The sequence below is a fragment of the Salvelinus namaycush genome, chromosome 2, assembly GCF_016432855.1.
Source record: "Salvelinus namaycush isolate Seneca chromosome 2, SaNama_1.0, whole genome shotgun sequence".
In the NCBI taxonomy this organism is placed as follows: Eukaryota; Metazoa; Chordata; class Actinopteri; order Salmoniformes; family Salmonidae; genus Salvelinus; species Salvelinus namaycush.
In genome coordinates, this window is record NC_052308.1 from 26462122 (window position 1) to 26473798 (window position 11677).

Genomic DNA, 11677 nt, shown 5'->3' on the forward strand with positions numbered 1-11677 from the left:
TGTGCATTACCCTCCTAACCATGCATTCAAACATGTGAAATAGGGGTAGTAGGAATATAATTGTTGTACTTGTTTTTTTAACCGAGGAGGATACGTCATATCTAAAATAACAGGTGCCAAGCCCCTTATTCCTATAACTGTATCATAGGAAAAAAAGGTAAAATAAACAGGCAATCCATCTAGAAGAGGGAAAATAAACAAATGAATCAATAAATAAAACATGTAGCATACTGTAGAACTGAAATTAACATTTCAGTTTTAGAGAGAGATATAGGGGGTATTTTTGCAATGGAGAGAAGAAGACCCACCAGCGTCCTCTGGTGATTGAGATTGATAAACATACAAGCAGCAGCAGGAAGAAGAGAATACTGTTGTCATGGCAACATTTCCTGCTTCCTGCCTGCTCTACTCCAGGTAGATGTCTTCGGTGGGGCAGGCGTACTCCAGGTGCTCCTGGTAATACTCCTGGAAAGCCCGTCTAGAGAGGGAGACAGACAACAGAGGGATTAGCTTAGCAAACAGATGTCCTACTAAATCACCCAGCAAAAATGTCTCAGCCAGACTAACATCATGGTTCTAGTCCAAGATGAGCCTCAGCTTAGTAAACATTTCTCCATACCATCATTCCCCATTTTAGGCTCCCGAGTGGCGCAGCGGTCTAAGGCACTACACCTCAGTGCTAGAGGCGTCACTACAGACCATGGTTCGATTCCAGGCTGTTTCACAACCGGCCGTGATTGGGAGTCCCGTAGTGTGGCGCACAATTGGCCCAGTGTCGTCCGGGTTAGGGTTTGGCCGGGGTAGGCCGTCAATGTAAATAAGAATTTGTTCTTAACTGACTTGCATAGTTAAATAAAAGTACACTGACTCACTCACCAGCCCATCCCTGCTCTGCCCTCTGCTCTGCTGTGTAGACCTTGAACAATGGCCGTCTTTAATAATTCAAACCTGATATGCCTGATTCATACAAGATTAACAGGACAGGAACTGCGGTCATTATAAACCCCAGCTGATTCTCTCTCTACTTTTTAATGTACTTTCTTCTCCTCTCCATTGTGCCAACTGAACTAAATGGCTTAATAGGTAGGCTATGGTTTCCACCATTATTCACATCAGCAGTAATGACTGAGATTGGGAGATGTGTGAAAGCATTGTTAGACTACTGGAGAACAGCCAATGCTACAACTTCAATAAAACAAATAATGCTGTGGAGAGGCAGAGTACCAGAGAGTGCTTTCCTTATCCCTCATCCCTAGGTTTACAAGCAGAGCTTAAAAAGGAATGAGAATCATGTGAGAGGGAGACACTGAGGTACTGTGTGTGACTCACCCAACACTCTCGGCCACACGCCGCATTGACTCCTGGGAGACGAAGACGTGGCAGGCAAACCTGTTCAGCATGGGGTGCTTAGTGATGAAGCCAAAGTAGCTGAGGAGAGAGCGAGGGGGAATTAGGTGAAGTGTAAATAAAGCAAGTTGATATTCTTGGTGTTTATCGTCTAATGAAATGTATCATCAACATGAATTATCATACCAATTGTTTTTTGGATGGCATCCACAGAAAGAGATGTTCTTCATCTGGAAGAAGTGACTACATCTGTCAAACTGGAGAGAGAGGACAGCAACACAATTAGACCCAACCAAATCATGAGAAAACAAAAAAAACAGAGCAAACTAGAATGCTATTTACCCTTAAACAGAGAGTACACAGTGGCAGAATACCTGAACACTGACTGACCAAAAATGAAGGAAATCTTGCTATTGAGAAAGGCCGCCGTAGGCAGACCTGGCTCTCAAGAGAAGACAGGCTATGTGCGCATCGCCCACAAAATGAGGTGGAAACTGAGCTGCACTTCCTAACCTCCTGCCCAATGTATGACCATCTTAGATACACATATTTCCATCAGAATACAGACCCACAAAGAATTTGAAAACAAATCCAATTTTGATAAACTCCCAAACTCCCAATACCACAGCATGCCATCACAGCAGCAAGATTTGTGAAAGATCAACCAGTGAAGAACAAACACCATTGTAAATACAACCTATATGTTTACTTACTTCCCCCTTTGTACTTGATCTATTTGCACATTATTACAACACTGTATATAGACATAATATGACATTTGAAATGTCTTTATACTTTTGGAACTTTTGTGAGTGTAATGTTTACTTTTAATTTGTTTATTTCACTTTTGTTTATTATCTATTTCACTTGCTTTGGCAATGTAAACATATGTTTCCGATGCCAATAAAGTCCCTTAAATTGAAATTGAAAATGAGAGAGAGAGATGCTCATACTATGTGGTCGTTTCAGCCTCCTTTTGAATGCACTACAGTTGCTCAAGAGTGTCTGCCATTTTTATAACATTTGTTGCACTCATCCCTTACCCTCCCGCCCTTCCCCTGCACCCCTTACTTACACTCCTCCCCATCTCTCAACCCTTCATATCTCACCTCATCCATAGTGTCGTATTCATCCTCCAGGCTCATCACCAGTTTAACCCCTTGTAGACTGATCTCCAGCTCACACAGAGAGGGGGGCCGCAAATGGACCGTCCGCTTCCTCGCTATCGCAATCTGACAGAGAAGAAAGAGAGAGTTTAATACTGATCAACTTTATTATTTAAAGACTGTCTCATTCAGACTATTGAGGACCCTATGACCTGTAGGTTCACCAAACCCAGAGTGATGCATTTCCTGTGTACCTTTTGCATGGCAGCACAGAGGATGCCATTGCCTTGGTGATAGGGCACCTCCACAGAACCCAGGAACTGAACACTGAAACTGTCCATCCAGGCTGGGTTCTTCTTCATTCCTACAGGAAGTGCACACACAGGAGATGACATCAGATGGGAAGGATTTTATCTTATTGACATTCAGGTTATGTGTCTCCAGTGATGAAACACTTGACATACTCAGTATAGAATTTTCCAGTAGAACTGTTCTCCTACCAGACATGAATATAAAATATTGTAACATACATGGGATAGGTGCAGTAAAATGTGTTGTTTTGCAGGGTCAGCCTTCCAGTTACTGGCCCAATGCTCTAACTGCTAGGCTACCTGCCCCCTAATATTCTACTCACCCATTATCTCCTTGGACTGCCCTATGACCTCATGGGCGTAGAAGGCTGGGAATATCCCCCTCTCTCCCGTCCGCATGTTGTAGCCTCTGTACCAGTAGTCATCCTCCTCTTCCTCGACATATAGAGGGTCATCCACATCCAGCTCCAACTCATCCACATGTCTGGGGATAAACCTGTATGGGGCAGGAGACAGAGGTCAGAGGGTAGAGACACACACATTATTGGGTTTTAGTGAGGAGGAAGCAGCATCTGTCTGGGTATCAGGTGTCTCCCCGAGGAGAGGCTGTTAGCTGAAGTAACAGCAGAGACACACTTAGGGAGGGAGAGAAGGGGGAGGGGAAGTGCTGGATGATAGTAGTATAAAGGCTAGGGAGATAAAAATGATTCAGTTACGGAGGAATGGAACAGGGGGCACAAACACACACAGAGTGATACCCAGGTGGTGACAGGCTGGTGTGAGTATAAATCAAATCAAAGTTTATTGGTTGCGTACACCAAGAAACAGGTGGCGAGTGGCGCAGCGGTCTAAGCCACTACATCTCAGTGCAAGAGCTGTCACTACAGTCCCTGGTTCGAATCCAGGCTGTATCACATCCGCCCGTAATTGTGAGTCCCATGGGGAGGCACACAATTGGCCCAGCGTCGTCCGGGTTTGGCCGGGGTAGGCCGTCATTGTAAATAAGAATTTGTCCTTAACTGACTTGCGTAGTTAAATAAAGGTTAAATAAAACTAAAAATAAAACACAGATTTGCGGGTGCAGTGAAATGCTTATGTTTCTAGCTCAAACAGTGCAGTAATATCTAACAATAACAATACACAAAATTAAAAAACATATAAAAAATGTAATCAAGAAATATCAGAGCGAGCAATAACAGAACGAGCATGTCAGAGTTTGGAATATAAATATGTATACATATAAATGCTGTGTATAGACAGTATATGAATAGGTGTTTACAGGTGTAGTTATATAGGATGAGCCATAACTAGAATACAGTATATAAACATAACGTGGGTAAAACAGTATGTAAACATTATTAAAGTGACCAGTGTTCAATGGCTCTATGTATATAGGGCAGCAGTCTCTAAGGTTCAGGTGCAGGGTAGAGTACTGGATGTTAGCTAGCTAGTGACAGTGCCTAAGGTTCAGGGCAGGGTAACGGGCGGAAGCTGTCTAGTAATGATTGTTTAACAGTCTGACGACCTGGAGATGTTTATCAGTCTCTCGGTCCCAGCTTTGATGTACCTGTACTGTCTCCGCCTCCTAGATGGTAGCGGGGTGAATAGGCTGTGGCTTGGGTGGCTGATGTCCTTAAAAATATTTTTGGCCTTCCCGTCAAAACCGTGTGCTGTAGATGTCCTGGAGGGCAGGCAGTGTGCACCCGATTATGTGTTTGGCTGACTGCACCCCCCTCTGGAGAGCCCTGCTGCGGTGCAGTTGCCGTACCAGGTGGTGATACAGCCTGACAGAATACCCTCGATGGTGCATCTGTAGAAGTTAGTGAGGGTTTTAGGGGCCAATCCGAATTTCTTCAGCCTCCTGAGGTTGAAGCTTCACCACACTGGTGTCGGTGTCGAGGCACCATTTCAGATCCTCAGGAATGTGCACGCTGAGGAACGTGAAGCTTTTGACCCTCTCCACTGCTGCCCCGTCGATGTGGATGGGGGCTTGCTTTCTCTGTTGTCCCCTGTAGTCCACGATCAGCTTCTTCATTTTGTTGACGTTGAGGAAGAGGTTATTTTCCTGGTACCACTCTGCCAGGCCTCTCAACTCCTCCCTGTAGGCTGTCGCATCGTTGTTGGTAATCAGGCCTACCATTGTTGTGTTGTCAGCAAACTTGATGATTGAGTTGGATACGTGTGTAGCTATGCAGTCATGGTTGAACAGAGAGTACAGGAGGGGGCTCAGCACGCACCCCTGTGGGGCCCTCATGTTAAAGATCAGCGTGGCGAAGGTGTTGTTGCCAACCTTCACCATCGGGGTCGGCCCATCAGGAAGTCTAGGACCTAGTTGCACAGGGAGGGGTTCAGACCCAGGGCACTGAGCTTAGTGATGAGCTTGTATGACACTATGGTGTTGAAGGCTGAGCTAAAGTAGATTAACAGCATTCTCACATAGACATTCCTCTTATCCAGGTCGGATAGGGCAGTGTGCAGTGCAATGACACTTGTTTTGTCCCTGCCACATACGCCTCATGTCTGAGCCATTGAATTGCAACTCCACTTTCTCCCTGTACTGTCATTTTACCTCTGTTAATTGCCTTACAGAGGTTATAGTTGGTCTGTTTGTACACGTCCATGTTCACAGTCACCTTGTCGTGGTTAAATGCGGTGGTTCAGGCTTTCAGTCTTGTGCAAATGCTGCCATCAATCCATGGGGATGGGTTTGGATAAGTCCTAATCGTCACATTAGGAACAACATCCTCTATACACTTCCTGATGAACACAGTCACGAGTCAATGTATACGTCGATACTATTCCCAGAGGTAATCCGGAACATTTCCCAGTCCGCATGATCAAAAGAGTCTTCAAGCATAGATTCCGATTGGCCAGACCAACGTTGAACAGACCTTACCAAGGAGGCTTTCTATTTAACTTTCTGCCTATAGGCAGGGAGGAGCAGGATGGAGGAATGATCTGATTTAGCGAAGGGAGGGCAGGGGAGGGCCTTATAACTATCCCGGAAGGGAGAGTAATAATAGTAAAGCGTGTTCTCTACATGTGTAGCACATGAGATGTGTTGATAGCATTTCGGGAGCGTTTTACTCAGATTTCCCTTATTAATGTCCCCAGCTACAACGAAAAAATGCAGCCTCAGGATAGGCGGTTTCCAGTTTGTAGTTTCTTGAGCACTGTCGCAGTGTCGGCTTGGGGGGAAATAACACAAAAACTAACTGCTGAGTTGGCTAGGAGCTAGAAACAGGGCGACCGTGTCTGTCGGCGCAATCTTTTCTATATAGCTATATAGCTGTTACTCCTGCGGTGTCACTAGGGCCACAGCTGTAACCATGACAACTTCCCTCCTCTCGCTCCCCATTCCTCTCTTCCTCCCTCCATCTCTTCTTCCCTCCCTCCCTCCCTCCCTCCAGACCACTGGTGATTCACCAGATTCACATTCTCCTACTGCACACACCCATCCTTTGTCCCATATCACCTACGGTCCATATTACGTGTGGGACTAAGAACAAAGAGTCAAACAGATAAGAGATTATTATACTGTATGTTCTCTTACTATGATAACATTACAATAACCACAGGTTTTTGTCTGATCAGGATTTCAGATTGCTTGTTGTGTTGCTCTCTGTTTATATAACACAGTACGTATGTCTGTAAATGATGTTCTGAATGCTATGGCTCACCTGTAGACAGCCCTGTGTGTCTGGTCCCTCTCTTCTCCATTGATGGTACAGGAGAACAGCCCAAATGACTCTGTACCTGCACAGGTAAACACACACCCCAGTGAGAACACCGATACACTTGATACACTTGTTGGGCGGTACATTAATGTAACCCATAGGACCTCTGAATAAAATCTAAATAAATAATAACTGCATCTGTCAAAATAACTTATGTTGATGAAATTCTTGTTCTTCCCATTTGTAATAGACCATTAATTATGTATATGATCATTCATTAATGAAGTGACTGGTTAATGATGGTTCAGTGATCTTTTATCACGCTACAGGGAGAGCTAACATGGACACTCATTTATCATATGATTTATCAAATGAGAGTCAAAATGGTATGAAAACCCAAGTATAAGCTTCATTCGCCACTTTTTTCGTCACAACAATATGTTTGACTACAGCCCCTATCCCCCTTGCTAGTAGCTAAAATTGTTCAGGTGCTAATGGTTAGTTTGTAGTTAGTTAGTTGGTCTGTAGCCTACTTACTGGAGGATTGTGAGATGCAGGACATTAGCTAGTTAATTAATTAGTTTGTTTGTGTGTAGCCTACTTACTGGATGATTGTGAGAGCCAGAAAGTTAGTTAGTTACTAGAGGATTGTGAGATGCAGTAAGATAGTTAGTTAGTTAGTTAGTTAGTTACTGGAGGATTGTGAGATGCAGTAAGTTAGTTAGTTACTGTAGGATTGTGAGATGCAGTAAGTTAGTTAGTTACTGTAGGATTGTGAGATGCAGTAAGTTAAACTGAACAAAAATCTAAAAACAACATGCAACAATTTCAACGATTTTACTGAGTTACAGATCATATAAAGAAATCAGTCAATTGAAATAATTTCATTTGGCCCTAATCTATGGATTTTACATAACTGGGCAGGGGTGCAACCATGGGTGGGCCTGGGAGGAGGGAGGAGGGAGGGCCCAGGCCCACCCACTGGGGAGTCAGGCCCAGCAAATCAAAATGAGTTTTTCCCCACAAAAGGGCTTTTTTAAAGACAGAAATACTCCTCAGTTCCATCAGCTGTCCGGGTGGCTGGTGTATCGATTTCCCATAGGTGTAGAAGCCGGATGTGGAGGTCTTGGGCTGGCGTAGTTACACGTGGTTTGCGGTCGTGAGTCCGGTTGGACGTATTGCCAAATTCTCCAAAATGACGTTAGAGGCAGCTCATGGTAGAGAAATGAACAATAATTTCTCTGGCAACAGCTCTGGCAGACATTCCTGCAGTCAGCATGCCATTTGCACGCTCCCTCAAAATTTGAGACATCTGTGGCATTGTGTTGTGTGACAAAACTGCACATTTAGAGTTTCCTTTTATTGTCCCCAGCAGAAGGTGCACCTGTGTAATGATCATGCTGTTTAATCAGCTTCTTGATATGCCACACCTGTCAGGTGGATGGATTATCTTGGCAAAGGAGAAATGTTCACTAACAGGAATGTAAACAAATTTGTGCACAAAGTTTTAGAGTACTTAGCTTTTTGTGCGCATGGAAAAATGATGGGATCTTTAATTTCAGCACATGAAACATGGGACCAACACTTTACATGTTGCATTCATAGTTTTGTTCAGTATTAGTTACTGGAGGATTGAGATACAGTGAGTTAGCTAGTTAAGGAATTAGTTAGCCAGTTAGTTTGTAGCCTGCTTACAGAGTATTGGGAGGTGCAGTAACATTGTTAGTTTCAGTACCTTCAGAAAGTATTCACACCCCTTGACCTTTTCCACATTTTGTTGTGTTAAAGCCTCAATTTAAAATGGATAAAATTTAGATTTTGTGTCATTGGCCTACACACAATACCCCATAATGTCAAAGTGGAATTATGTTTAAGGAGTCAATAAGTATTCAACCTGTCACGCCCTGACCATAGAGAGCTTTTATTCTCTATGTTGGTTAGGTCGGGGTGTGATTAAGGGTGGGTTATCTAGGTGAATTCTATTTCTATGTTGGCCTAGTATGGTTCCCAATCAGAGGCAGCTGTTTATCGTTGTCTCTGATTGGGGATCATATTTAGGTAGCCATTTCCCCATTGTGCTTTGTGGGATCTTGTCTATGTATAGTTGCCTGTCAGCATTATTCTAGCTTCACGTTTCATTTGTTCGTTTTGTTGTTTTATTCTTTGAAGTTTTCTATTCCAAAATAAAGGATGGAAACATACCACGCTGCATCTTGGTCTACTCCTTATGACCGTAGACGAACGTGACACAACCCCTTTATTATGGCAAGCCTAATAAGTTCAGGAGCAACAAGTCACATACCAAGTTGCATGGACTCACTCTGTGTGCAATAATAGCATTTAAAAAAAAATAATGACCACCTCATCTCTGTACCCGACACATACAACTATCTGTAAGGTCCCTCAGTCGAGCAGTGAATTTCAAACAAAGATTCAACCACAAAGACCAGGGAGTTTTTCCAATGCCTCACAAAGGGCACCTATTGATAAAAATACAAAAAGTATAAATTGAATATCCCTTTGAGCATGGTGAAGTTATTAATTACACTTTGAATGGTGTATCAATATACCCAGTCACTACAAAGATACAGGCATCCTTCCTAACTCAGTTGCCGGAGAGGAAGGAAACCTCTCAGGAATTTTACAATGAGGCAAATGGTTTAATGTCTGTGATAGGTGATAGATGAAAACTGAGGATGGATCAACAACATTGTAATTACTCCACAATACTAACCTAAATGACAGAGTGAAAAGGAGGAAGCCTGTACATAAAAAATATTCCAAAACATGCATCCTGTTTGCAATAAGGCACTAAAGTATAACTGCAAAAAATGTGCGAAAGAAATTAAAGCATTATTTTTGGGGTAAATCCAACAAAACGCATCACTGAGTACCACTCTTCATATTTTTAAGCATGGTGGTGGCTGCATCATGTTATGGGATACTTGTCTTTGGCAAGGACTAGGGAGTTTTTTTAGGATGAAAAAAGAAACGGAATAGAGCTAAGCACAGGCAAATTCCAAGAGGAAAATCTGCTTCAATCGCTTTCCAACGGACATTCTGAGACAAATTCACTTTTCAGCAGAATTCTCCTTTCAGCACAATAAACTAAAACACAAGGTCAAATATACAATGGAGTTGCTCACCAAGATGACCTTGAATGTCCCTGAGTGGCCTAGTTAAAGTTTTGACTTAAATAGGCTTGGAAATCTATGGCAAGACTTGAAATGGCTGTCTAGCAATGATCAACAACCAACTGGGCAGAGCTTGAAGAATTTAAAAAAATAATATGGTGCAAATATTGTACAATCCAGTCGTGCAAAATACTTAGAGACTTACCCATAAAGACTCACAACTGAAATCGCTGCCAAAGGTGATTCTAACACTTATTGACTTATGGGTGTGAATACTTATGTAAGTGAGATATTTCTGTATATCATTTTCAATACAAAAAATTCTAAAAACATGTTATTGTGTGTAGATGGGTGAGAATGAAACACTTATTTAATCCATTTTGAATTCAGGCTGCAACACAAAAACATGTGGAATAAGTCAAGGGGTATGAATACTTTCTAAAGGCACTGTAGTTAGCTAGTCTGTTAGTTGGCATCCTACTTACTGGAGGATCGTGAGGTGCTGTTGACAAACACGTTGAGGAACTTCTTGGAGAAATGCATGTCAGCCTCGGGGGAGGAGTCTTCTGACGAGCTGAGGAGTTCTGGCTGCACCACTCCGTTCCCCCGGCCGTTCCCCACCTCCCCCGTCCCAAGAGGGTCATCATCACACAGTGTAGACAGCTCACTGTCGTCACTCAGCACTGAGGTACACCTGGGAGGGACACGGTTCACACAGGTTAGTAATTAAACAACTACATGTACTTTAAATTAAGTCCACCTAAACCCTTAATGAAGGTGGGCCCTTTCCGTAGGTACGTACCGCCTGAGGCTGACCAGCTCCAGTGTAGTGTTCTCATCCACCACCAGAGTGTACTTCATGGAGTCGTACGCCAGACCATCATCATCTGGCCTGGACCGCAGGGCCTGCAGGGGGAGGTCCCTCACACACAGGGGGGGGTCCTGCTTTGACAGGGGGAGGTCCCGGACGCTCTCATCGATAGGCGGGGAGCTGTCCAGGTATTGATTGCTGCCACGATAGGATGACTGCTTCCTCAGGCAGCTCAGGAATGGGGAGCAGTCTCCTTCCTCTTCCTCCTCCTCTTCCTCATCGTTGTCGGTGGAGTAGGTGAGGCTGAAGCATCGGTTGGTCTGGGCCGTGGGGATGTCCAGCGTCATGCTGTGTTTGACCGTGGTGATGCGTTCCAGGGAGGCCGTAGAGCGTCCGGTGGGCTTGGTCTCCATCTCGCGGCCCTCGTCCTTGTCACTCGCTACGCTCTCACTCAGACTGGGAGAGTCCAGTTCCTTCCTCCCCTCCAGCATCATCAGGTCATTATCAGGCTCCACAATAACATCCATATCCTCATCCTTCTTCTTGGTGTTTTTGCCTGATTTAGGGCTGGTGAAGTCTTTCTCAGAGTCCTGAGTGTGGTTGTTGTCTGTGGATACCCTGTTGCCATAGCGCTCCACGATCACCGGTCTGATGGTGTCAGCTGTAGGATTGTTCATGTACAGACAGGAGCCAAATCTTTCCTTTGCTTTCCCTGCATTCCCTTTGGGTGGCTCTGCACTCTTCTCCCTCTTATTTCTATCCTTCCCTTCCTTCCTCAGGCCCCTCCCTTCTTTATCCTCCTCCTTCGAACTCTTCGTCCCAGATTTCTGCATTTGTTCGTCCGTGGCTTCGGTGAACGCGTCTGGCTCGATGTCCGAGGAGGGTGAGATGGTGTCTGAGATGGACACTGACCTCTTGAAACAGTCCTCAGGACAGCTGATTGGATAAGACCCCTCCGAGATCATCTTGTTCACCAGGTTGCTTAGCAACCAGGGTGAGTCTGAATTCTCGCTCAGCTCATCCTCGCTCTCCGACTCGGACCCTCCCTCACTGTTCCCATCGTAGTCGTCAGCATGGGTGGGTATGAGTCTTGGTCCTACTGGCAGGTAGAAGGAGCGTTTGAAGCTCTCCAGGCTGTGGTCTGGTTCTATCTGGAGGACCATCTGTCTGGACATGCTGTCCTCACAGCGCTGGGCTGGGGGCAGGGTCTCATCTGGGTCGGCCTGGTGCTCATAGGGCAAGTCATTATCATCATCATCATCTACACTTTGTAGGCCCATCAGAGCCTGGC

At 44.5% G+C, this 11677-nt stretch overlaps 1 protein-coding gene across 1 annotated transcript in view; it reads right to left on the bottom strand.

The window, feature by feature from the left end:
• Positions 1-405: 405 nt before the first annotated feature.
• The window catches only part of LOC120020879 (C-Jun-amino-terminal kinase-interacting protein 2-like), a 130179-nt gene continuing 118907 nt past the window's right edge, over positions 406-11677 (bottom strand). The window contains exons 9-18 of the mRNA XM_038964511.1: positions 10545-11652; positions 10378-10481; positions 10061-10269; positions 6445-6520; positions 3088-3260; positions 2708-2817; positions 2457-2579; positions 1534-1604; positions 1330-1428; positions 406-478 (exon numbers count right to left, since the gene is read on the bottom strand). Of these exons, the coding sequence (XP_038820439.1) occupies positions 406-478; positions 1330-1428; positions 1534-1604; positions 2457-2579; positions 2708-2817; positions 3088-3260; positions 6445-6520; positions 10061-10269; positions 10378-10481; positions 10545-11652 (2146 nt within the window). The remainder of the gene's footprint in view (positions 479-1329; positions 1429-1533; positions 1605-2456; positions 2580-2707; positions 2818-3087; positions 3261-6444; positions 6521-10060; positions 10270-10377; positions 10482-10544; positions 11653-11677) is intronic.